The sequence below is a fragment of the Misgurnus anguillicaudatus genome, chromosome 15, assembly GCF_027580225.2.
Source record: "Misgurnus anguillicaudatus chromosome 15, ASM2758022v2, whole genome shotgun sequence".
NCBI classification, from domain to species: Eukaryota; Metazoa; Chordata; class Actinopteri; order Cypriniformes; family Cobitidae; genus Misgurnus; species Misgurnus anguillicaudatus.
In genome coordinates, this window is record NC_073351.2 from 22,222,730 (window position 1) to 22,249,932 (window position 27,203).

At 37.0% G+C, this 27,203-nt stretch overlaps 1 protein-coding gene across 2 annotated transcripts in view; it reads right to left on the reverse strand.

Annotated features, from left to right (window-relative positions):
- The window catches only part of necab2 (N-terminal EF-hand calcium binding protein 2), a 96,039-nt gene that overhangs the window by 29,120 nt on the left and 39,716 nt on the right, over positions 1-27,203 (reverse strand). For both annotated transcript variants that reach the window (XM_055174725.2, XM_055174724.2), the window contains exons 4-5: positions 21,397-21,422; positions 20,344-20,441 (exon numbers count right to left, since the gene is read on the reverse strand). In XM_055174725.2, coding sequence (XP_055030700.1) covers positions 20,344-20,441; positions 21,397-21,422 — 124 coding nt within the window. The remainder of the gene's footprint in view (positions 1-20,343; positions 20,442-21,396; positions 21,423-27,203) is intronic.

Below are 27,203 nucleotides of genomic sequence, written 5' to 3' on the forward strand. Positions count from 1 at the left end.
TAAATTTGAAAAGCTTTTAATAGTATTGATATCAGAGGAGCTGGCACACATTGATCTGGTGACATTTTGACTGCTTTTGTAATCAAACATCTAACAGAGCCACTGTCTGAACCACAAATGGTTTGCAATTTTCTCATACACTCTCAATCGTTTAAGATCATTAATGTGCAGTGTTGATGGTAACGCATTACAAGTAACGTGCATTACGTAATAATATTACTTTTCTGAAGTAACGAGTAAAGTAACACATTACTTTTTAAATGTAAACATTAATATTTGAGTTGCTTTTTTAAAAAAGTAATGCAAGTTACTTTTTTAATTTAATTAATTAGATTTAAAAAATTATTTACTGAATTAAACTAAACATAGTCACATTATGCACTCTATGCGTACACGCCTGTGTGGGAACAGTTTGAGTAAGAAACTGAGATGACAGGCCAGAGCTCGACATTTTTGTGACGAAATATGCAATTTTTGAATGCAGAACTTTTCAGTCATAAAAAACACCTGCAAGGCCTGAAAGAGATCAAACCTCAGCCAAGAAAAAGTAATGCAAAAGTAACTAAAAAGTAAAGTAAGCATTACTTTCCATGAAAAGTAACTAAGTAACATAATTAGTTACTTATTTTGGGAGTAACTTAATATTTTAATGCATTACTTTTAAAAGTAACTTTCCCCTACACTGTTAATGTGTGATGATGGCTATGTTTATGGTGTAAACACACACATATTCAAAGTAAAATGTACTTTTGGGCATTTATTTTTTGATCAAAAATCCAAAACCGAGGCATCATAAAGAACGAAGAGTCAACATCCAGTCCTATACTTCTTCACAACAAGGCATGCTAAAACTAGGTGCACTAAATTTGCACTGATGGGCAGAAAGACAGTCACAGTAAGCATTTAAAGCAACTCTGGCCTTCACAACTGATTGCGATTGAATATCCAAATGGCAAGGCAGCATTGGCAGCAAAAACTGAACCGCAGTGCTTGTCTTTCGTAAATTATGCCGCAATGGCACGGAGACTCAAAACAACAGTGTATAAAAAACATTACATTAGAAGTAATAAAGTAAATTGGGAGCATTGACAGCCTGTAGTGCTCCATCAGTACAAGAAAACAGAAAGTGTGGATGGAAAAATCTGAACAAGACAGAGATTTATTGCCAAGTGTGCTTGCATACACAGAATGCAAATGAAAGGTATACATGAAGAGCTCAGAACTTCCCTATCATGATTCTTTAGCATGTCCTTTGGTCCCCTACACTCTTTATCCCTTCAAAGGGATTAAAGGCAGGGTATCTCATTTGATCCAGAAACATTTTTAGTTATGCTGGTTAAAAGTCTCCTTACATCCTGATCAGAATCACTATGTTAAGTTGTTTAAATGTATTTGTAGAAATTTATGTCATCTGTGAAAGGCGTAGGACCAAAAAATGTTCAACCAGTCATAGATCTCGGTCCGAACGGACGTTGCCTTTTTTGTCCCGTAAGCGTAATTTGAATGCCACCGTGCAGCCTGTTCACGGAGACACCATATACGTCATCGGCGCGTTCACGTGCCCTCATCTCTCGTCTGTAAACAGAGGGAGAATGGCAAACTTTTCTGCTGAATTGACAACCTGCACAGGAGCCACAAAACCAAAGATATGTTTTATAACAACAACAACAGCAAAAACTGCCTGGATCAGCAAAGAGCAAAAACACAAATTAACATCGGTAACTTTACCACTGCTTTACCACGAGATGCAAACAGCTGCAGGAGGCAAAGGGTCTGAAAGGGTCGTTACATTGTTTATTTTCGTAAGGTAAATTTATTTGTATTGAGATGGATTCAGATATTCTACTATGATTACATTTTGTGTTGCTTATGAAATTTGTGTTCGTTTATGGATTAGCGTAACGACATAGTTACTACGTCTACACAACCGAAAGTGTGCTTTAAAGGAACAGTATGTAAGAAATTTATATCAATTAATCATAAAATGGCCCTGATATGTCACTAGACATTAAGAAATCATTTTCATTTCAAATACTTATATCACTGACAACAGTGGTCTGGCCAGGATATTGTCATTTAAAAAGTGGAGTTGCAGTCCTCAACTGATGTTTATGTTGTCATGTTGTGTATTGGCCACCATTTGTGAGATTGCAGTACCAGTTTTAGCCACAAGTTTTGTGATTGCAGTACCAGTTTTGACCACAAACCTACATACTGTTCCTTTAACTAATTCTGATGTAAAACAGTTGTTTATGTTGGTTATTTTGGTAATGTTATTCACTTTGTACTGCAAAGTTTTCTCACTGGTGAATGACACATAAGATGTGACCGTCTGATCTGTGCGTGTTCATGTGTTTTGAAAAAGGCGTGACTTTGGATGGCGATTTGAATGGAGGGTGGGATCGGAATTTCATTGCTAGTCGGCTACCGTTAGCATTTTCAAAATGTGATACCCTACCTTTAAGGCATAGAGATAAGTCCTTCAGAATGAAATGCAGGATGTATCTTAACATGTTGCTGTTCCAGAGCAATAATAATAGGAAGCTGCAAAAAATTCTGCTGGCCTTGGTGCTGTGCTTATGAATAAAGATTCAATTCTAAGGGGAGGACGCTACGGTTTGTCCTGTCCACCTGGCTGAACAAGAAGCCACCAGGTGTTAATGGTGATGGCTAGGATGGCTCAGCATGATTTATTCTAGCGGTATACGAAGTCAGCAGCTCAACATTGTGCCAACGAAATCCTAAACACACATCAGCGAACAGGGAAATAACACAGCATGGACCAAGTTCATAACTTTGTAATGAAATGCATAACCAAGTGAAATGTGTCTGAATTCTCAGGACAACATCATGCTTGGAGATGCTCTAATAATTGCTCAGACTTCATAAGTGATATGGGTTCAAATCTGTCATAAAATATTCCTTTTTTTCTGGTACTGTATATCATCAGCATCAAACATACACCCAAAAACAAATTACAAATGATCTATCACCCTCCTGTAAAATATGCTCTAGGCAGTTTTGAAAGTGTAACTGATGAGGTGAATTACTGAATAACAATGAGTGACATACTGGACGGAGGCACCCAAGCACACCTGTGCTAAAGCAAAGACTGGGAACTCATTATATCTGATGCATAAAGACAGGCCCTAAACAGAATAAACAATGGCACGTACAAGAAAATTCATCATGGGGATGATAGGTAATACAGAGGAGGAAATTGGCTCAGTGTGTGATCTCATAATTGGAGTAGTATATGTCACCTTTAGTATAAAATTGAAGGTGGGACACCTAACAGTTTTTGTCCTTTGCAATGAAAGCATTAAATAATAATAAGGGCGGCACATGCAAACAAGTAGGTTATTATGAGGTATATAGTATTGCCACTTAAAGCGAAGGGCAGCATTATTTTATAACGAATGGAAGAAAAAGTATTAAAAAATGCCCATATCATGCTTAACATCCAATGCTGATGTTTCAAAACAGCCAGCGGCGAGGTAACCTAGAATAAAATGCCACATTATATTGGGACATGTTGTATGACTGTTTTGTCCCAGCCTTTATAAATGCAATTTTGCATATGACAAAATGTTGTTGCTAAGAAACATATTGACTGCTGTTGCTAGGATACGATTAATTGGCTCATGTCTGAGTAGAGCTGTCTAGTATGCTTGTCTTAAAATAGATGAAAGCTAACAGTTATTCTAGGATATTTATTACAGAAGTCACAACCACCCCCTTGCATTTGTTGATAAGTCCATATGTGCGAATCATTTCATAATATACAAGGGTCATTCTTGACATTCAATACACTTTTATGTCCCCATCATGCATTTTTTAAAATCCAAACAGGGAGGAATTTAGAAGTCACCAAACAATTGAATGTTTTCCCTATTTAAAGACATTGTTACATGAGTAGTTACACGAGTAAGTATGGTGGCACAAAAGAAAACGTGGCGATTTTTTAAGCAGATCTTGGCCGCAGTAATATTGACAAAAGTTTGAGCGAGAGGGGGGCTGCGTCCGAAACCGCATACTGTATAGTAGGTACTGAATTAGATGAAGTACCTACTTACTTGGCATTAAAACAGTAGGTACTGTATAGTATGAATCCTGGTAGTATGAATGAGATTCGGACGTACTACATCCGCCATGTTGCTACATCACGTGACATACGTCGTAATCACGTCATGTCATTTCAGCGCGAAAACAGCCGCGTGCCTCTTCTTCTTCGTTGGATAACTCCTCGTCCGGGCATCATGGGATAGTGAAGCATCCATCGTATGCACACTGCAAAATCTAACCGGAAGTAGTAGGTCATCCGGGTACTTTTCGCATACTGTTTTTCGAATACTATGTATTCGGACATACTACTCGCCTCGCCTACTGCTTTTCGCGTACTATATAGTATGTAGTAGGCGGTTTCGGACGCAGCAGGGGAGTTGTCAGGAGTGATGATGTTACTGCGCGACGAGGTCGAAGTGCCGCAAACCAAGTACTCTTCCACCATACAATATAGTTCTCATTTTAATCCGCTTAAAAATGGCCACGTTTTATTTTGTGCCACCATACTCACTTGTGTAACTACTCATGTAACAGTCTTTAAATAGGGAAAACATGGAAGTGTTTGATGGCTTCTAAATTCATCCCTATTTGGATCCTAAGGAATGAATGAGGCTAGGCTAAATGCTAACACATTCACGACCCACTGTACAAAGATTAAGTGTACGCATTGAAAAATATAGGTGTGTATTAATTTGTCTAAGCTGAGGTAAGAACATAGTAAAATTTTGAAAAACTGTGGTGTTTTCCTTTAATAAACAGTAAAGTGCCTGCACTTGATTATAAATTTCTGTCTGGCATACGCTTTCACAGAAATATTTTTTTAAATTACAAGACAAGCATATTTACTTTTTTAAATTACAGCGCCTCTGCTCATCTCTGTAAACCGATATATTAAATTGCTTTTTAATAAATTGTTTTTCATCTCTGGTTGAGCATTGACCTCTTGCTGATCAAAACATCTTAAAAACACATTATTATGCCAGCTGTCTCTTCACAGTGCTAACTAAAATGAGGTTTAACAGTTCTCAAGAATAAGCCAAAAGGGTAAACAACTGAAAAACAACAATTACAGAACACAACAGAGTCAACTTAAGGTTCTCTCCTACCTATGGTCCAAACCTGCGGCTCAACCTAGTTAAACAAAGCTTCTGGGAATTGAGGGAAAAGATTCAATCACAATCGCATTAGCTGAGCCTGAAAACAGAAGTAACGGTATAATGCTGTTATTCAGCTGGGGACACATCCATTCACAACACCGGATCACAGTTGTTGAGACTTTACAAAGCCAGGATTAAATCCCAGTCTGGTAGAAAATGAAGAGATGACAATACAGACATCCTATTGTAGGAAAGCAATGATTGAGCCGTGTATCCATTATTGTCTGTGAGCATCTGTGTGTGTGGGTGTCCAATGCAGAAAGATAAAGATGCACACTTGTTTCCCCCTGGGGTCTGCAGGTGTCTTACACAGAGCACCCGACACAGATTCTGAAATCTTAAAAGATAAAAGTTAATTTGTTACAGTTACTGCTTTCATTTGTCTCCTACAGGCAGAACAGTCTAGCCAATCACAGTCTTCCTCTAAATATAAAGTATAGAAAAAGTGTAAAAGTGCAGCTGTGAAAGGCAGAGCATGTATATCTTCAAGGGAGGCACAGTCACGATATCAGCTGTTTTATGTTCCTTTGACCAAAGGAGTGGGATTGAATTCAACACTGGTAAGGTTAGAAAGAAAGTTAGTCAAGCTACAGTATACAGACAGGGGGCCCTATCATACACTCGGCACAATGCGCAACGCAAGTGTCTTTTGTTAGTTTGAACACAGCACAATTATCATTTCACGTTTAGCGCGTTGTTTATATTGCAAATGCATTTGCGTTTAATTTTACACCGAAAAGGCATTTGTTTGTGGGTTGCTTTTTTGAGGCAACTAAAATAGACTATCCCATTGACCAACTAAAACCTGGTCTAAAGTCTAAAGTCAATATTGTTTTAGTTATTTAATGAGCGCGTTAGTAATATGCGCCTATAAACGAGACGACAATGCACGTTTGCTTATTACACACATGGATGCGAAGCAGTACACAATTCTTTAAAATATAAAAAAATGAATGATTAAAATGTAAAAGATTATTATTGAGTCTCTTGGAAATAAATGAGGACCGATTATAAGATGTTAGAAGGCGTAAAGAGCAGCTTCACCTGTAGTCTGGAAAGTAATAAAATGTTTTACATGAAACAAATGCAAATATTGCATCTATTTTGAAATGTTTTTTAATGCTGTCCCATGGATTTATTGTATATGATGACTTTGTATCTGTGGATATGATGCGATGAGAACCTTTTTATGTGATGCTTTTTAAAACCCTTACAGCGCTGTCCGAGTGCTGAAACATTTTGGCTTTCCACATTTTTGTAAAAATTTGTATCTCCTGTTTGTTACAAATAAATACTTTTTAAAGTACAAACCTTTTTTTGCATATTTGTAAATTATTTTTTGAGATTACACTGATCATGTAGGCTATCTTCCATTTACATCAATTAAAAGCCTGTTCATTTTACTTCCATGACTGAAAGAAAATGACTTTTAAAAGGTTTTAATTCCAAAAAATAACATTTTAAATACAAATAAAAACAACAAAATTTTTTAATATCAATATTAAACTGTTGGTCTTCTTCCTTCGCTTAGTTTTCAGTTTACAAATTCCACCATGAAATCGGCATGGCGTCACCTCAACTGGCTTTTAAAGGGGATGAGTGCTGAGACTCTCATTGGTTTATTGCACGTTACGCCCAAAACACACCCATTACTTATTACGAGAATAGGACCAACCCTTTTAGACTGTGTGCTTGGCGAACAAACCATTTTACCCGTCGTTAAATTAGCATAAATCGTTAAAATAGGGCCCAGGGTGTTAGAACTTAAAAGTTGATCTTGTTTAGAAAGAAAATTAAAAACAAGTAAATATTCAACTTGTGTTTCGGTAGCTCAATACAGGTCACAGGAAACATACATGATTAAAAAATATAAAAAATTAAATACACTGACAAATCACTTTGAAGTAAAGTGTCTGCCAAATGTGTAAATGTAAACTTTTGTAGACTAAATAAAATTGTACACTGCAGTTATATTCAGGTTGTTAAATAAATGTATTTTTAATGTCTTTTAAAAGAAAGAAATAATAAATACTTTTAGGGAAGTTGCGTTATTAGGTGTCCATCTTTGCAGCACATCTGGGCAGTTATTTTAGTGATAGGGAAAGACACATACATTCTCATTCAAAAATCACAAATAAACAACATATTTCTGACCAACAATGCAATCAACCGTAAAATTTTTTGATTTTGTTTCACACAAAATCATACAATATTCATTCAGAATTGTAAATGATTACCTGATTACTACTTTATAATATTTGTATTGCACTCTTAAAGGAACAATATGTAAGAAATTTATATCAATGAATCATAAAATGGCCCTGATATGTCACTAGACATTGAGAAATAATTTTCATTTCAAATACTTATATCACTGACAACAGTGGTCTGGCCAGGATATTGTCATTTAACAAGTTGAGTTGCAGCCCTCAACAGATGTTTATGTTGTCATTTTGTGTATTGGGCACTAGTTGTGTGATTGCAGTACCAGTTTTAGCCACAAGTTTTGTGATTGCAATACCAGTTTTGGCCACAATGCTACATACTGTTAATATCAATGCCTCCAAAAAATCGCTTTATTGTTTTCCTTTACAAAGTCACCAAATGCCCAAAAGTAAAAGCCATCCATTCCCTGCGCCTGTGACCACTTTGTAATACAGCAGTTGAGAGAAGGAAGGGTTAGATAGATTTTAAGATTTCACATATTGTTTTTCCCTGTTTTGATTTACTTATATTAAACAAGCCAAAATATTCCAATCCAAAAAAATAAATCTCAATGGTGTAAACGCATTAATTGCTGTATGAGAGAAGCATTTGTTTATAAATTATGCAAAGCAGCAATCAATGTGCGGCGTCATGATTTCAGCTTATGCCTCTGAATTAGAGATCAAGTCATGCTGACAAAACCGCAAACCGCAATGTAATTCAGTAATGAAAAGAACACAAGCTGAATGTGCAGATGCACCTAACAATCATCTTTTTGCCAAATAGCTCCCATCTTTCTTTTGAAGGAAAAAAGAGTAAACCCCAGACAACAGCTCTATACTCTAAATCACTCATTTAAGCAAACCATATTAAATCAGATGACTAAATGCATGTCAATCAAATGCTCGGTGGGTTTGACCTTTTACGGTTTGACATTTGAATTCCTGAGGGCATCTCACAAGGTTAGCCTTCATAGCAGGGTACTTGTATAAAAAAGTGAATATATATATATATATATATAAAGAGAGAGTACAGAACAAAAACAAGCGACTGTAAAGTGCAAATCTTTCTTCACACCCCACATGCAGTGGGAGGCATTGCTGAGAAAATGATTGTTCTGAAACTGTAGCCACCACCAGCAAACAAGACCAGGGGCTCTAATTATAATCACCTCTTGCAGTGTTTTTCAGGCAATTTTAATCAGGCGTTTTGATGTTGGGGAATTATCCTCACAAAAACAGGACTCTATAACAGTGACAGATTTAGTTTAGATGATGAGCAAACATGGGTCCACATATCTGTGTCACGGTAGGACAGTTTCGTAAGCGCATTGATTGAGACAGCAGTCAGGAAATCGGCGGCTCCAGCTGTGGGCTGCACCATTGTGCTTACCTCTATAAGCCATGGTGATGATGGAGGCAAGTATTTATAATCTGTACAAAACACAAAGCATCATCAGACTTTCCTTCTTTATCCACACAATGCATGAGATGCAGTGATAAAAGGGAGTGTTTTTAAAAGGACAGCGGAGCCCTAGATTAAAAAAATTAAGCCTCTATTAAATGTGCATGGAAAAATTGCTTTAAATTTCTCTGTGTTCTTTGAAAGGAAGAAAATCATACGAGTTTTGGCATATAGGGGTCAGTAAATTGAATTTCTTTTAATTCCACCATAAAGAAAGGGACCACACAATAAGCACAATATAAAGTCTCTAATGATGGAGCATCAAAGTTTAATATGAAAGATTTTACTTAATCAATATTAAAGATTTCAAGGTTTTATTTTCACAGAATGATTTTATATAGAAAACTATAAATCACTAAAAAGGACTTTAGACTGTTTGCTTTGTAGGTGTAAGCAAAGGTCAGCATATCTCACTGGGATTGTTTTATTGACACGGGCAATGAATTTGACCAGCAATGAAGCTTAATGAAATGCCGTGTAGGATTCAGGCAATAGAGTTCACGATTCTCAAGCCATCGCAATGAGCCATAAAACACAACGTGAGACAAACATCTCGGGCTGTGGATTGCAGTTCATCATAAAATGCATGAGGATGGAGATTTACAGAAGGAGCCTCAGCAGTTTAATAAACAAGTGAAGCGCAGTGGTAGCCCTTAACTTTGACCGGGCTGCGCTGGAGCGCAGACTGCGTTTCACACACGCTGGCAGGTGAGAGATGAATGTCAGGACAGTAATGAATGACGGCTGAGATATCCAGCATAATGCCGACAGCTCCACATGCCTGTGACATTACCACTTCACACCTTAGAAAGAGATGGAAAGATACTAAATACTGAAATACGCTTAAAGGGAAGCAGCAATCTTATATTTACAAATTAGCGCCGATAAAAAAAACCTTTTATTATGCAATTTTTTAATTTTTTTTTATTTGCTTATGTTAAAAAAATTACTTTGAAAACAGTGATTAAACTACAAAGTATTTTGTGCGATCAACTGTGTTTACCGGAACTGCGCCTGGCATGAACTTTACCATATGAGACCAATACGCAAGTAATGCCAAAGCAATGTTTAAAAAAACAATTTTATAACATACGGCAGTTCTGGACATTAAACCAGGCTCATTAGTGCTGAACCGTGCAACTCAAGGAAATCCTTAAACCACTGGCAAACATAAAAACATGCACATGCATCTGAATTCTGAGCTTGCCTCCTCATACATATTCATTCAACCTGAATCTGTGCTTTAATGCGTAAAATAGAGAAAGTTAAAAATGAATCTGGTTATTGATTGTGAAATGTTTTTGATTTTTTTCTTAGCAGTAGTACAGTACTGCACACTGTATAGCCCTTTTCACACAGATATTCCGTAAGATACACGGGACAGGCATCCTGGAATTTTCCGGGACCGTTTGATATTTTATTCATTCACACCGACATGATTACAAGGTCCCGGAAAGACATGTGACCTGTTGAAAGTCCCGCCCTCTCTTCTACGCAGCGTCTGAAGTTTGCATATTATTTATTATTTCTCCCTCCAGAAACAACTCGCGTGCATTTTTGTTTATGATAAGACTACAAAGGAGCGCGTGAACGCACAGTTCTATTCTGATGAATGATCTCAGCTTCAGAGTGGATATTTGACGAGCTCCCTGATTTCTGCTTTGATACAGTTTTCAGACATTTCTCATTGTGTTTGTTTATATGCATTTAAAACCCGCATTTTGAGGAGCTGAACGATATATCTTGTTGGGATGACGCGTGGGTATTTTCGTTTATTATAGCTCAAATGAGCACGTGACGCGATATTCTTTTATGCTGCTGAATGATCTCCGTTTCAACGCAGTGAGTAACAAGCTAACTTGACTGATATCTGCTTCAGTCCAGTTTGCTGACATTTCTCGTAGTGAATGTTGTAAATCCCTCATTTTAAAGAGTTGAACCAACTTCATGTTGCCACGACACGCGCGTCCTCACTACGGCACGTGCGTCATTGTTTATGCGTCTCATTTATCATTTCCTGATAACTGCTTCAATCTAGTTTGCAACATTTCTCGTGGTGAATGTTTATATGCATGTTATCTCTCGTTGTAAGGAGCTGAACCATAACTTGTGTTGTTATGACGCGCGCGTCCTCACTTCGACACGCCCATAACGGCATTCGTCAGGCTTCTTGTTCACACAGAGGGTTACCCGCGTATCTTACTAGGTCCTCTTTCTGGCAACGATCCCAGAAGATTAACGGAACGAGTTTTTGTTCACACAGACGCTTGTCTGGCAATTTTACGGGTATTTTCTGGGACCAGAGGTCTGTGTGAATGGGGTTTATGTGATAGCTAGATACTGCCAATGGGTGAAAACACAGTATATTACAAAACACAGCACCTGTTAAGTTCTCAAATTACAGCTATAGAAAGAATTCAAAACTCAAAAATGAAAATACTGCAATGATTTACTCATTGTAATTTTATGTAACGCTTTCTTTTTTTAAATCTTTTTGAGTTTAACAACTTGTTCAATTTTCTAATATGGAAAAGAGTGGCCGTAATACTTTACCTTGATAACGCATTCATCTCTACTACTCCATGCTCTTAAAATGTAATTTTAATGACTACATTTAGCAGCGCTGCATGAAGTTTAATTGTTAAGTATCATTCAGCAATCCAAGAGCTGCAGTATGCTGTGTTCTTTACAGACGCCATATAATTTTCTCTAAACTAACCGTTGAATGCTATAAGTGGTTCCCAGGGAAACTAGGTAACCGAGGTACAAAAGCAAATGAGCAAAGTGAGTGTGACTGTGCACAGGATGTGGACACTGTACACATAATAAGGTAACGGCCAAATCTCCTCACCTCAGGTCAGCATGAAATGAGAAAGAAGAACAGTTCTGCCCCACCTGCAGCTAAAAAAAATATTATTTCCAGGAAAAATCTTTCACCTCTGCTTGGGACATCAGATGTTCACAGAATCACAGCATTGCTCTACAAAGTTTAAAATAGGAACAAAGTCACCAGGGTGAAGTTATACATGAATCAAGCTATTTTGGTACATTTAAAAACCATGGTAACACTTTACATAAGATTGTATTTAGTTAAAGAGCACCAATTTTCCGATTCACAATTTTACATGTTCTTTGGTGTGTAAGTGTGTATTGGTACATGTTAACGATATGCAAAACGTACAAACCCCAAAGTAAACGATGACGTGTTTCCAACATAATTATCTTTTCTTGGACTACAACAAACATACGGATTGTGGGCAACAGTTTACTTCCTGGGATTGGTGATGTAGACAAGACCGACATTATCATAATTCCTCCCGCTTGGACTCACAGCTTGAAAGTTAACTCCTGTTAGCATTGCATTTATGACCGAATCTTTGAAACATGGTAAGGAGCGTCACATTTCTGGCTGACATCTGAGGTATTCAGGCCAATCACAACTAGAGCCCGACCGATAAAGGATTTTGAAGGCCGATACCAATACAAATGTTTGTTGGTTTTAAAATCCGATACTCTGATATATCGGCCGATATATATATTTTTTTTTAGAAACGCGCAACAAAACATTAACAGATTTCCCTAACATTAGTTATTTGTAGTTATTTATGAGTTTTAACTAAAATAATATGATAATGCATTTTAAAAGAAACTTGTTTCTTTTATTGTCTCGTGACCAACTCACCATGAACTCACTTAACCGTTGTTCTCTCTGCCCAACTCTGGCTGGATCAGCAGGTTGCAGGATGTGTGACGCATTATACACGAGTGTTGCCAACAGGGAGGTTGTAGAGTCCCCTATGGTGGACAAACTATACAAACTATACAACGGCAACACTCATGACATGGTTGAAGGCTGTTTCATCCGTTTTTTTTTTAATATTCATTTTGATTTAATTTTCATATTATGAATGCCGATACCGATAGTTTGGAAAATGCCTAATATCGGCCGATAATACCGGCCTGCCGATATATCGGTCGGGCTTTAATCACAACGTACAGATTAGCTGGCCAATCAGGGACACAGCGCTTTTCAAATCAATGACTTTCAGGAAGACAGGGAAATTTGGAGCTACCAAAATGTCTGGTATGTGGAAAATAATGTTTTTAACCATAAACCACGCGAACACATTGTATTATTAAAAAAAAAACTTTTTTTAGCAATGAAATAAGTGCATTTTAATGCATTGGCTTACATTTACTAACAATAAAAAATGTTGTTAGCTTACTAACATGTAAGCTAATGCATGTTAACATATACAGTAGTACAGCCTTAAAGGACACCTATGTTTCAGCTCAAAATACCCTACAAATCATTTGTTATTGCCATTTTCAAAATGCCCCTTTTTTGGGTCGGAGCAAAAATGCCCTATTTTGTGTCTGTAACTTTAAATGCAAATGAGCTACTGCTCCTCAACCCCTTACCAAAAGACGGCGCATTCAGTTAAAATAGATCTGATCCCTGTGAATACAGTCTGAGACAATAGTATCTCACTATTAAGATATGGCAGATAACGTGCAACTCGCTGAGGGCAGAAACTATGGTAATGCAGGACTGTCAGTCAGTGGCGGTGGGTTGGGCTTTATCAGTGTGACATCACATTAACAAAGATAATCAAAAGAGCATACCTAATTAGACTGTTTTGGTTTAATGGGGATTAAATAGGAGTGGGTGGATTTTTTTTATTGTAGAGTGGTTGTGTCCACACACTCCCAACACAAATTTATGTCCAAAGATCTTGTAAATGTGGATTTTGCATAATAGGTGCCCTTCAATGTAAAGTGTTACCAAAATTTTTGAAAAGAGAGGTGGTTGTTTACTTGTCAACTGTACTCCAAATTTAATTGAAAATTTCCTATAAAACAGCGATATCATTAAAATCATGCAACAGTACATGGGTATATTTTATTGTTGCATGCAGCGTGACACGCCTTCAGATCCCCATCAACCAGCGTATACAATGTATATATCTCTTTTGCAGAAAACCTGATCAGAGCATCCCTAAAACATTAATGCACAAATGTAGTAATATATTTATATAATAATAAATAAATAGGATTAAATTTTTGCTTCCAGAATCAAAAACCTCATGAAACTCTTATTAGCACGCAGTGTCAGGACAACTGCTAACTGTACAGTGAATCCGAGCTGACGGTTAACAGTATTTTACCAAGCGATCCTAAAACCATCTGCCACATCCCTCTATTTAATTATGTCAATCTCTGCAAATCCAGGTAAACTTGTATAAAAGAGCTCCCAGCCCACCCTGTACCATGCTACCAAAGTCCCATCCAGTATGCATAATTACTGTTTGGCATGTGACAGCCTCATTAATATCAACTCAGGCATCAAACAAATGCTTCGGGGTGCACCCTGTTCAAAAGGCGCTCAGCATTCAAATGAATTTCTGCATTTCCATTTTAAACAGCAGCAACACCTACGATAACTGTGCTTTCTTCTACCGACAAGTCACACACTTCAATGCATGGAAACACACACTTATAGCACAACGTCGAACAGGAGCCTGAACAGGATGGATAAAAGACTACTCAAATAGAAGACAGATGGATATGTGAGGAAAAAGATAAGAAGAAATATTCAACATGCATTGCTTTCAATTGTTTTGAAACTTGTATCATTGTTAACACTGTTAAACCCAAATCTTAACCCTAGAAAAGCAGAGAAAGGGAGCTCGATGCTTTCTCTATTTGAAGTCCTAACAGAGAGCTCAGAGTTAAAAATGTAAAGTAAAGTCCAAGCAAGAACTAACTAATGAGAGTAGCTCATTAAAATGGTTTGTGCAGGACAGGCAACGGATAAGAAATATGAAATGTGTTTAATGAATTCTTGGTGTTCTCTTGTTTCTTCCCCCAATGGCATCCTGATTTAGCCACTTCCAGTCGCTAAATGGCCAATTAAAACCATGTTCTGTATAAGTATTGTACTTTAGCATCGCCATAGCAGAGGTAATGATGGCCATTGTGTGTGTTTGAAAAAAGGCTTTTTATCTGTTGCCTGCGTGATTTTGTTGAAAATGACACCTAAATCTCAAACAATCAACCATTTTAATTGTATTGTTGAATGTAATGCTTCACTATTATGCATATACTATCAGAGTTCATCCTACAACACAAGACAGCATCACATATAGTAGACAATCTGCCAGCACTCTATACAAGATATCAGTGATCTGCAGCGTCGCTGATGTTGTGAAAATGTTGCTTTCATACGTTTTCTATAAATAGCACATCAAACACTGACAATATACTGTGCTTCTTCTGTTCACTCCAAAACACACAAGACGGTAAAACGTCAAGATGATCCGTCCGTGAACGACAAATCAGTTGTGCGTACAATACAGATAAGACAGTGGGGAGGTTTTTGACTTAATCGGTGGCACTGATCTTGGTACCTTGCTCTGTGGTTCTGACAGGTTAAAGCAGAAGAAGAAAAATGTTCTCCTTTCTGACATCAGTGCTCTTGTGTTGTTTACTCCATGGAGAGAATTAAAGAGGCAGAGAGAAGGAAGCGTTTACAGAAGACACTGCAACAAACCTCCATTAAATAGGCTACAGCTGTGAGATCTTAACTAACTTTAACTAAATCACAATTTAGATACATCTAGTAAAGTATTAGAGACCATAAAAAGAATCATCAGGTTTACACAATTAAACCTAAATCTTAATCTGTTATAGCTCACGACAGATACCAACTTCAGATGTGTGGGAAATAAATCATTCATTCTCACCGTTGTCAAAACACAAGTGTGTCCCTACACATAATCACACAACTAAAAATGCACATATAAGCTCCTGTGCAAATTGATGCCTGGTGCGCAAGGACATGAATATTTCATGGGCGGTATGAAAACACATTTACATTAATAATTAGCAGCAGCCTTTAACCTTCTCCAGAGAACAGAGGACTGGAGAGGCATAAGAGGACCAATACAAGTGCCTGCAACAAACATCTCTTTGGTTTCAGACTGGGCTATTTCATTATTAACACTCAGAAAGGCATCATGGTCTCTCATGCAACTGAGATAAAGAAAGGTTTAAATCTCACAGATACGACTGTGATAGAGGGACAGGGAATAAATTGAAGCTGTAGCCCATGTAACATTGTGTATGTCAAAAGGTTTTTTATTTCAGTTTGGTTTAAAGTGGGACGAGTTGTTTTAGTTTTGAGATGAAATTTGTGCTTTACAAAAGGGAAAGACGTGGAAAATATTGTAATATTCCCAGTGTCTTTCAAATGCCATTAATCTTTTACATAAAATAGATCTTTAATAGGTTGATATGTCAATAACATTAATATGTTGTGTAGACAAATTATCCATGATCCATGGTTAATGGGTTTTCTGCTATCCTGTATAATGGATGACAGTTTATTTTAGCTTTACACTATGCAGTGTGTTCTTGGTTCATATATATGAAGAGTTTCATTGCAAAATTTTTTGGTTGTGCATTCCAATAGGCTTTATGCCCAGCTGCACTACTTCCTGAACTTCAGCCAGCTCCTTGTTTCCTGTCTGCCATTATTGGCCAAACTGATAAATCCAGGTGTGCCTCACCTTAGTAGTCACAACAACAATAATCAGACATACCTGGATTAATCAGTTTGTCCAATAATGACAGACAGGAAACAAGGAGCTGGCAGAAGTTCAGGAAGTAGTGCAGCTGGGCATAAAGCCTATTAATATCAATTCAACTGCAGTTGGTTTTTTTTTATTTAAACCTTCATAAATTAAAAAATAAACCTAAGTAGCACCATAAAACAAAATAATAACATGATTATATAATAATAAACATGTTTTGACAAAAATGTTAAAAACGGATTTATCTTGTTTTGCAATGAAACTCTTATATAGTCTTATGCCACCACCACCAGACTTGTTGTTTAGGTTTTAATGTCCATCTATATATTTTTTTCAATCTATTTTATTAAGATACAAACAGAAAATACAGGACATATGTACTAAAGGCATCTTCTGTGTTTAGTGTGACCTCTCTTGGCACTAAACAGATCTTGAGCGTTTTTGAGCAGAATGAAGTAAAAAGACTAATTTCTTTAAAATTAGAAATAAGGATTTTATTTTATTTAGGTTTAAGAGATCCTGCAGTTTCCTGCTTCTTCTCAAGTGAAAGGGGAGTTTACCCTAAAAACTTGACACATCGGGTTTTTAATACTATATACACATTTCCTGTATTTTCTGGATGTATCTTATTAAAGAGACTGAAAAAACAATGATATATGATCACTACAGCATTGCAAAAACAACAAATCTAATTGTGGCATGGTGGCCTAACACTTTTGCACAGTACTGTATATATACACACATACATAGCCAAGTGGTTGACACACAGTGTGTGTCCCCATTTATCTCCATCCCACACACAGACATATAAACATACTGTGTATATGATAATCTTACTTTATGTGTTAATAGAGAGCAGACAAAATTGTTATTTGCTAATTTAATAAATCATTTCCTCTAGTCTTTTATTGGCTGGACTAAAAGTTAACCCTGCCCCAAATGAATGGCAATGTTCATAAAATGATGGCGTGTGCTTGAGATTACTTACACAATGAGAACAATGGGTCTCATTCACTGAGCATGCGTACGCACAAATTTGTGCGTTTGATATGCACATTTTCAAGAACAAATCGTGATTCAACAAAAACTTTCATATCAAAAATTGCAAAAATTCAAGAAAACCTAAAACCACTTGTACGCAATAACCATGTATGCTCAAATACTAGGCTATAATTCTAAAAAAGTTCAAGTGTGCATATAAATACGAAAAACGTACGCAACTATTGATTGAATGAGACCCAATGTTATTAATTTGACAGCATCATAGACTCAGGGGCTGTTTCCTGGACAGGGCTTATCCTAGTCCCAGACTAAAAATGCATGTTTGAGCTGCTTTAATTTAAAAACACTTTGTCCTCATTTCAACATATTTTGTTGACATTGTTTTGTCTTAAGATGCACACCTGTAGTGTTTTTTGTAAGGTATGTTTGTAAAAAGGCCTAGTCCTGGATTAACCTAAACCCTGCCCCTCAGTCTCTTCACTTTTTGGGAAGAAATAAACCTACAATATATTACTTATAGGTATCTCTGCATATAAAGCTGGATTTTACCATCCAAAAATGTGCACACACCCAACACTTTTAGCTCTCTTAGTTTGAACAGGTAACTGGGTGGTCATGATGTTTTCTTTTCTTATTGAAAAGCACAGATAAACACATGTATTCTCCTTAAACACATTTTTCAATTTCCTTCTAATATTCTTGCTCTATACAAACATTGTAATAATGGTGTGGAATGGTACATTGGTGAAATTTAACACCTGAGTCCTAAAATGCAATTGCATTGCAGCAGTTGCAAAAAAGAATACATATAGCAGAATGTCAGGGGTGGAAGAAGAAACAATAGAAGAAAAAATGGAAATAGAGAAAGAAGCCACAATGTGCACTTGTTGAGACCTTAACGCACACATAGTGGTAAAAAAAGAATCACAGGGGTCTGTTTGCGTTAAGCAAGCTGCATTAAAACAGATAGTTTTGGATCTCAGAAGCTACTGCTGCAAAGCTTCAAATACACAACAAAAGCGTGCGCCCACATACTGTACACAGACAAACACTAACCACTGTTCCCTAAAAGGGCCATACATTCTTAACGATCAAACTCGGTTTGTATTGGGCCAGATATTTTACAACTATCGTTCAGCTAGGTATTTAAGAACGCTAACCTGCAGTAATAATAAAGACCTCAGTGACATCAATTATTTTTGTCAGCATTGCTGGGTGGGGGTGTGAATTGAAATACAAGCAGAGGGGAGAAAAACACAGACAAGCAGAAGGAAAATAAGAGCTTTAGTACAGAGAGATTTTATGTCTCCTATAAATCAGATTACAGTACATACTCATTTAGAAACAAGAGGGACAGAGAGAGTGGCTCAGCTCTGTGGTGGCTAAAGCTCAGTGTTTATCTGTGCTGTCTAACTGAGCACCAGCTTGCTAATGAAGAAAACCACAAACAGAAAATGCAAGCCAAGCTTCGAAACAAGAGGTGATACTGTGGGAGAGACTTCGCAATGAGAGCATAAGCATGCTCTCTCTCTCTTTCTCAGACACACACACCCTTAACTGTCTCACCGCATCTATTCCTCATCTGAAAAGGGATTTACTGTAGTATACTTATAGATAATGGCTTTCTGTTTTTAGACCTCTAATAGCAAACACACTGGATGCGAGATGTGATTTACAATAATTCACCAAGCTACCGCAATTGAGCAAGATTTACAGTAAGAATTATGCATTTATAAAGTTTTGTAAGAGTTTGAAAATCTAAATGGATCTTATGGTTGGTCTTAACTGATATTTATCAAAGATAGCCTTAAAAAGACCAGTGTCGGCCAGTGACTTCTTTTTTCGAGGGCGCTTGATGCGAAGTTCGTCACAACATGTATGTAGCCTGTCATGTGTGTTGTTCGTAATTTCAAAGTATGCGTTCTGTGTGATCCTATGATCATAACGTGTCTTGTCAAAAAAAGTGCCTGCTGCAGATGCATCTAAAAGGTTTATGATAAAAGAGACGCTCGCGTTTGTCAGATACTCGTATAATCTCATGCGTAATCAGAGTTTACTGTTAAGTGAGTGTCTTACGTGTGTTTTGTGAACATGAGCGTCTCTTTTATCTAAAACACGTGATGCACATAGGATCATTTGATGCGCAGAACACATATTTCGAAAACACAAGCAACACACATGACACTCCGAACACTTTTTGCAAATTTTGAATTTGCGCCCCTCGGATGAGCAGTCACGAGCCGCCACTGAAAAAGACATAAATGTGACCCTGGACAACAGGACATGTCAAAAGGGTCAATTTTTTGAAAATGAGATACAGTATATACATAATCTGAAACAGAATAAATAAGCTTTCCATAGTACAATATAGAACAATATTTGCCTGAGGTACAACTTTTGAACATCTTGAATCTGAGGGTGTAAAAAAATCTAAATATTGAAAAAAAATCGCCTTTAAAGTTGTCCAAATAAAGTCATTAGCAACACATTACTAATGATAATTTTTTTTATATTCACCGTAGGTAATTTACAAAATATCTTCATGGAATATGTTTAATATATCTTTATGATTTTTGGCATTAAAAAAATAGATAATTTTGACCCATACAATGTATTGTTGTTGGCTATTGCTACAAATATACCTGTGCTACTTTTGACTGGTTTTGTGATCCAGGGTCACAAATAAGGTTGTTTCATATGCTATGATTTCCTTCTTTGCTTTTCTATTTAACATTTCTCATAAGGAATTTCACATCCAAGTTGCCTTTACATCTCAAGTTATTAGAAGTAAATACTGAACAACAGGAGTTTTCTCTTGGAAAAAACACAGTTTGGTTAATGTTTAGGACACTGACCTTCTTGGTGAAGTCCATGGCTTTGAGGATTGCCAGGTTGAGGGTCTCCAAAGATGCCAGCACACCTTCATAATCTCCCATGTGGTTGGCAAAGTAGTCTGATTAACAGAGGGCAGAGGTGAAGGAAAACTATTAAAGATCTTTCAGAAAAGTACAAACAATGTAATAAAAACAAAGAGGCATGATTTTACTTTAAAGAGACACACGCTTTTTAAAATATGCTCCACCTTCCCTAGAGTTAAACATTTGATTCTTACAGTTTTGGAATCCATTCAGCCGATCTCCGGGTCTGGTGGTACTATTTTTAGCATAGTTTAGCATAATTCATTGAATCTGATTAGACCATTAGCATTGCGCTAAAAAATAACTAAAGAGTTTCGATATTTTTCCTATTTAAAACTTGACTCTTCTGTAGTTACATCGTGTATTAAGACTGAAGGAAAATTAAAAGTTGTGATTTTCTAGACAGATATGGCTAGGAACTATACTCTCATTCTGGCGTAATAATCAAGTACTTTGCAGATGTAATATGGCTATGTATGAGGCGTAGTGATATTACACACTGCCCAAAAATAGTCCCCTGCTATTGAAAGTAACCAAGCCATGTTACAGCAGCAAAGTCCTTAATTTTCGCAAATTTTAATTTTCCGTTGATCTTAGTACACGATGTAACTACAGAAGAGTCAAGTTTTAAATAGACAATATATCGAAACTCTTTGGTTATTTTTGAGCGCAATGCTAATGGTTTAATCAGATTCTAAAAATGGTACCGCCAGACCCCGAGATCGGCTGAATGGATTCCAAAACAGTAAAAATCAATTGTTTAACTCTAGGGGAGCTGGAAAATTTGCATATTTTCAAAAAAGTGGAGTGTGCCTTTAAGCATCTGGTCAGAGGCATCCAAGCACTCACTCCAATAAATTATTTGACCACCTGTGGTGATAATCTCAAATAAATATCCAAATATTAGCCTGACGATCCGTCAGCCAAAATAAATCCATGCAAACAAAATTTCCATTCTTATAAACAACATCCAGATATTCTGATACTTACCACACAGTTCCTTGGTGTCAACATTACTAACACATCACAGGAAATAGGCAGCATACAGAGAGACAAAACAGAGAAGGCAGGAAAAGAAAGTGATAAGAAACAGAGGGAAAATCCCAGCATGCGCAAATCACATATCACTGCTGCCTCACAGCATCAATGTGCATACAGAAGCTGACTAAAACTAAACCAACTACATCTGTTCACAATGATCCTCAACAGAAAAAACCTTTATCACATCAGAAACTCAAGGTTACTGCACGTAACTGCTAAATCAGAAAGGAAGGCCATTTGACACTGATCTAGACTGATGAATGGAAAGATTGAAAAAAGAGATTGTTGCACAATACTTCAAAGTCTTAAATGAAGAGCAGCAGGTGTTAAGTATAGCACATCTTTTCAGATCAGGATTCTTCTTCGGTTTCTTCACAAAATAAATTCTGATGCTTTACAATGGATTAGTTTAATCAAATCAGTTAAAGACTTTTGATGACAACCAAACTCTGACGATAATAAAAAACATTAAATCAGTTCGGATCACATTACAGTTTTTGAGGCACGGATCTGATTATTTTTTGGATTAGCAAAAAGGGGGTGGGATTAAATGAATCATAACACTGTCTTTATTGTATAACTTAAATATATTATTATTTTTAGAGCTACAGAAGTGATTTTCTCTTTGTCTTTGGTTGTTTGATTAACATTAATGACACAGACTTAAGTAGGTTAATTGAGGTTACCGTCTCTTTAAGACCAAATAGGCACAGACTGGTTTCTGACTGTATACATACACTTAAGACATAAACAAATGTTTTTATTAGAAAGAGAATACTGTGGAGATAATTTTGTTTGTATTGTGCCCTGTCAACAACAGAATGATTTCATGTATTGCTTGTTTTTTTTTAAACGTGTCTCTCGTGTGTGCACTATTGAGGGCACTTAAACACGAGTGCACACAGAGACGAGGGCGAATCCCAAACAGCGCAGCCTAAACAGTCGCACCACATAAAAACGTTGCGTTGTTTTTCATTGCTTTATTCACCAAATGTATGTTAATGGACTACAGTATGAGAGACATTTGCGCGACTCTCTCTAAACTCTCTAGAGTTCTGATCTTTGAAGTGCATACTGTGATGATCACGTCTGGACCGGACACATTCAACCGCATGTGCCTCTGTGCGTGTAACAGAAAGCTGCTCACTTTAGCGCCTTTTTGCGGTTAAATACACCCACACCCCATACATGTTGCTTCAGACGAGCATGTGCAGGTCGCGGTTTCTGTTTGCGTCATCACAACATTTCGGCCGTATTATTTTGTGATAAAAGTCTTTCTTTTGGGCCATTTTCGGCTGAAAATTTTCATTGGCCGAATATTCGGTGCATCCCTAATTTGGTTACAAACATTCCTCAAAATATCTTCCTTTGTGTTCATCAGAACAAAGACATTTAGGTTTGTAACAACATGAGGATGTTTAAATAATGTCGGAATTTTGGGTGAACTATCCCTTTAATTTACATTTGTGAAATGTAAGTTTGATTTATATGAGTAAACATAGCATTCCTGAAACAGGCTAGTGTTGGGTCAAAAAGTGACAAACACAGCCATTGGGTTAAATTAACCCAAACATTTTTTATATTTGACCCAACAATAGTTAAAACAACTCAGCATTTAGGATTAAAACAACCCAACGAGTTGAGTTTGTCCTTTTTTGACCCATCCCTGGTTGAAAAAAACTGCATTTTTTGAAGAACGTGCTTGGTTTTAAGAATACTATCTTGTAGCTTTAATCAAAGGGCCATTCCTGATGCCACAGACATCTTAAAGGTGAACAACAACAGAATAGAGAAGGGTGAACAAAAGGACAGAAGGTAAGCGTAACAAGAGCTTTAAGGAGAGGTTTCTCTTATCCAATATTTGGTTCTCCAAACGTCTTCCCATCTATTGCACTTTTCACTTTTCTCTCAAGTCTTTACAATGCTACCCACGTGTTCAAATACAGATGCCATCAGCATAAATGAGATCATCAAAAATATATACATGACATTTACAGGTGCATAGCAAGACTTACAAACCTGTCTCCATTCACTGACACTGATCTGTTGATGCCTGGCCTGTTTGCCCCTTCCGCCACTGAGGACAGACTGTGTTTGATACTACGTGAATGTCATAAGTCTCTTTCTTTAATGGTATCCCCTGAATACCCATTAGCAGTTTGCTAGATAAGCTATATCTGTGTAATTATTTCCTGTACAGTATGATGATGGATGACTATTACAGTAAATAATGAAATGAGTCAAAAAGCAGGAAGCAGTGGAGAATCAGGAATATGGTAAGAGCTTCTATTGAGGCAGGATGTAAAAAAATTTTGTTAGCAGTTTTGTCCATCACCTGTCTATGTATCATTCGAAGGAAATTACAGTGACACCTGTCCATTTTTTTAATCTGATTATTACAGTTAGTACATTGCTAATATACATCTTATGGAAACTTTAATACACCTACTGCACTATGAATATATAACGCTATACCATTACAAACCTAAAGACAAGTAATGGCACAGTTAGCATTGCTATAAATGCAATAATACCATGTAATTTTTATGTTTCATAATTCTCTTTTTTGTTTATGTCTCCATCTGTGCATGTATTTACTAATAAATAAATTTGAATTGAATTGCCAAACTGAAGATATTTGTTGTTTAAACATTCTGGATCATTCGTACACTTTGGATCCTCTAATTGGATTGATGTGAAGTTTTTAGAAGCGCTAATATTTTGGGTAAAGGCATTCGGACAAAAGATGAGTTATGCATAATGTACAGTATTTGAAACAACTGTGATAAAGACACAAATACAATCCCTAAAACTCTCATTTATCCTCCTCCGTTTGATCTCTCCCTCATCCCTGTGTCTTTTCCAACCCTCCCCCTTCCCATCATGCCGTTCCTTGTCTCCATCTCTTTCTCTGCACCAATTCTTATGGACTCTGGGGGTTCATTATTTAGAGAGAAGGCTGTGCTGGACCTGCAGAGCGGCAGACCCGTCCTAGCACCAGCAGATTCCTCCTTCGTTTTTACATAATTCATTCTGAAATGTGATTAAAGACAATGCACACTTTGGAGATGCTCTGCCTCCAGAGAGCAGCTGTCTCTCTTTCACATACTAACATTGAGAAATAGGGTGTGTGAGACAGAAAGAGGCAGAGAGACAAGAAAGCTGCACATGAAAAGTCACTGAAGTAGCCTACATTATAATAATTTCCAATGTATTAAACTTCCCCCAATAGTCATACTACAATAGAAAAGATAATAATTACAAAATTAAATCAATAAGGAATTGAACGAATAAAGCATTGATGTTTCAGACTACCTGTTCTGTAAATTGTAAAATAAGTCAATACTGCATACAGAGATAATAAAGCACTGTTCTGCTCCACAGAAGCAAATGTAATGCTTTTCTAATGGATCCATTCCTATCCAGTCTCTGTTTCTTTGTTTTTTCTGTGTTCATTACTCTCGAATGCAATCTCCCCCCATACTAAGATCTAATGATCCTGGTCCCCTAGGCAAGATAAGAATGACCCAACTATCCAACCCCCCTCCAAAAGCATGCAGCATAACCACCGTACCTGCAAGGCAGCACTTTATTGATTTTTTTCAGACATTCGAAGGCAAATTCACTACACCACTCTGTCACATTAGTGCAACATGCTGTATTTCAGCAGAAAGCCCTTTGTCTTATTGACTAACCAATACCAGCAATTTAGTTCAAAATGCACTAAAAGCAGTGCTACGCTGTATTTACGGTACACCCTTGACGGTACAAACATATCTATTTTTCTATGTAAACAAGGTTTATTATAGATTCCAACTTAATCACAAAATTAACGTTATTAATGCGCATGGAGAGAGGCGGTGAGCAGAATGGTATTTGAAAGTTAATTTATGTACTATTTTCACAGGTTGTGAAAGTGGTAGGTTATTAAATTATGATCAAATGATGGTGAACAGTGCTATAAGTGGGATATCCAGACACAGAAATGAGTACACTATGGGCATTTCAAAGAGCTGCTGTAGGCATCAAAACTGCAGTGTTGAAGTGATGCTGTACAGCCTCAGTACATAAATATGCCAGATTGTGGCAGCCTGCTGCATCCTCCACAACCAAGCACTCAAAACCGGCCTGCAACATGGGAATTTCAATGTCGTGGGAATGGCAATTAATTCAGATTAAATCGCTTAAATTTCTTCAAACTTTCAAAACTTTTTCCTTTAGTTTGTAAAGCTTCTGGAATTTTTTTGTGTTTTATCTTAAAAGTGACACTTTGTAGTTTTTTAACCTTCATAATATATTTTCAAGACCCCTGTGATGGAACATCGACTTAAAATAGGTTGAATGACATGTCTACCATAGCCTGACGGGGTCTGTATTGCTTTTCCACGTACTTTTAAACTTGGCTTTTCGGGTAGTAACCAGAACACAAAAAAAACGTACAAAAATCTGCTTTAAAGCATACGTCACTTCCTCCACTTCCTCAAATTCTGACGTGAGAGCGCAACTATTTATTTTCCTGATGTTTTTGTCATGGCCGAAGCAGTAACTAAGAAAAATAAACCCAAGTTTTTTCTTGGAGGAGACCAGAAAGAGAAAAGGGGAGAGTGACAGAGTAAAAATAAGGACGAGGATCAATATTGGGCCAGCGTTCGCTTGCTGGCGTGAACTACAGGAGGAGGAGGGGTTCCTTACCGATGCTGACTTGGCCGTCATGCTTTTGGACTAGTAAGTAATGTTATATTGCTTGCATATGCAAGTCCTGTCTTGCGGCCGAACACAATTTTTGAATGTGAATTTTACTGTTTAGAGTCTACTTGGAGATTGTAGAGAGAGACTTATATCACGTGACACTGTGGCACCGGGGTAGCTTCATGGACCTACATCACAGGCGATCCGGTTTTGATTCCCCTTTAAGGCAATTTTTTAATATAAACTTTAACCAAGCGACAATCATTACAACTGGCTTGAAAACGTGAGCTACGCGATCTTTTTGCGTTTGAAATTAAATAAAACCCATGAAATTATATTCATATGACATGCTGGAAGGCACACTTTGTGACCTAAAGAGTTGTCTTCTTTTCCTTTGCGACTGTGCTGCGGCGCTTGTGGCCTCTAGGGGCGCTAGATGTGAAAAATGCATGTCTAGCACCCCCTAGTGGCCAAAATGTTCTGCGGTGTGCCTTTAAAGGTGCAATGTGGGACTTTTAGGGGCATTTAATTGTAAGATTGTAAATCGCAACCAATGGCTCAGTACAAAGCTCACCCCGCTTTTTCGAAACGCATAGTGAAGCAATAGTAGCCGCCACAGGACAAACACGTCATCAGCTGAGACAATGCAGTAACAAAACACGATCTATAAAACAATTTGTTTGTTTACGGCTACTGTAAAAACATGATAGCGCGAAATGGCGACTTGCATGTAAGGGGACCCGCGGTGTACAGTATGTAGATAAAAAACGGCTAATTTTAATGTAATAAAAACAATACAATTCATTTTGTAAGGTCTTTATACACCACTAATAATAATATATTTATATATACTGCATTATTGCATTTCTGTCAAGATATCCTTCTAAAAGTCCCACATTGCACACTGTGTTGTATATACAGTATTTGGTGCAATAAACATACATTAAATGGTCTGATAAGAGCAAACTGAAATTCGAAGTAGAGATGCACCTTTTGGACTGGCCATAAATCAGTTTGTTTAATTTCGGTCGATCTGTGTTACGGACACAAAGCTGTTATAGGAATGT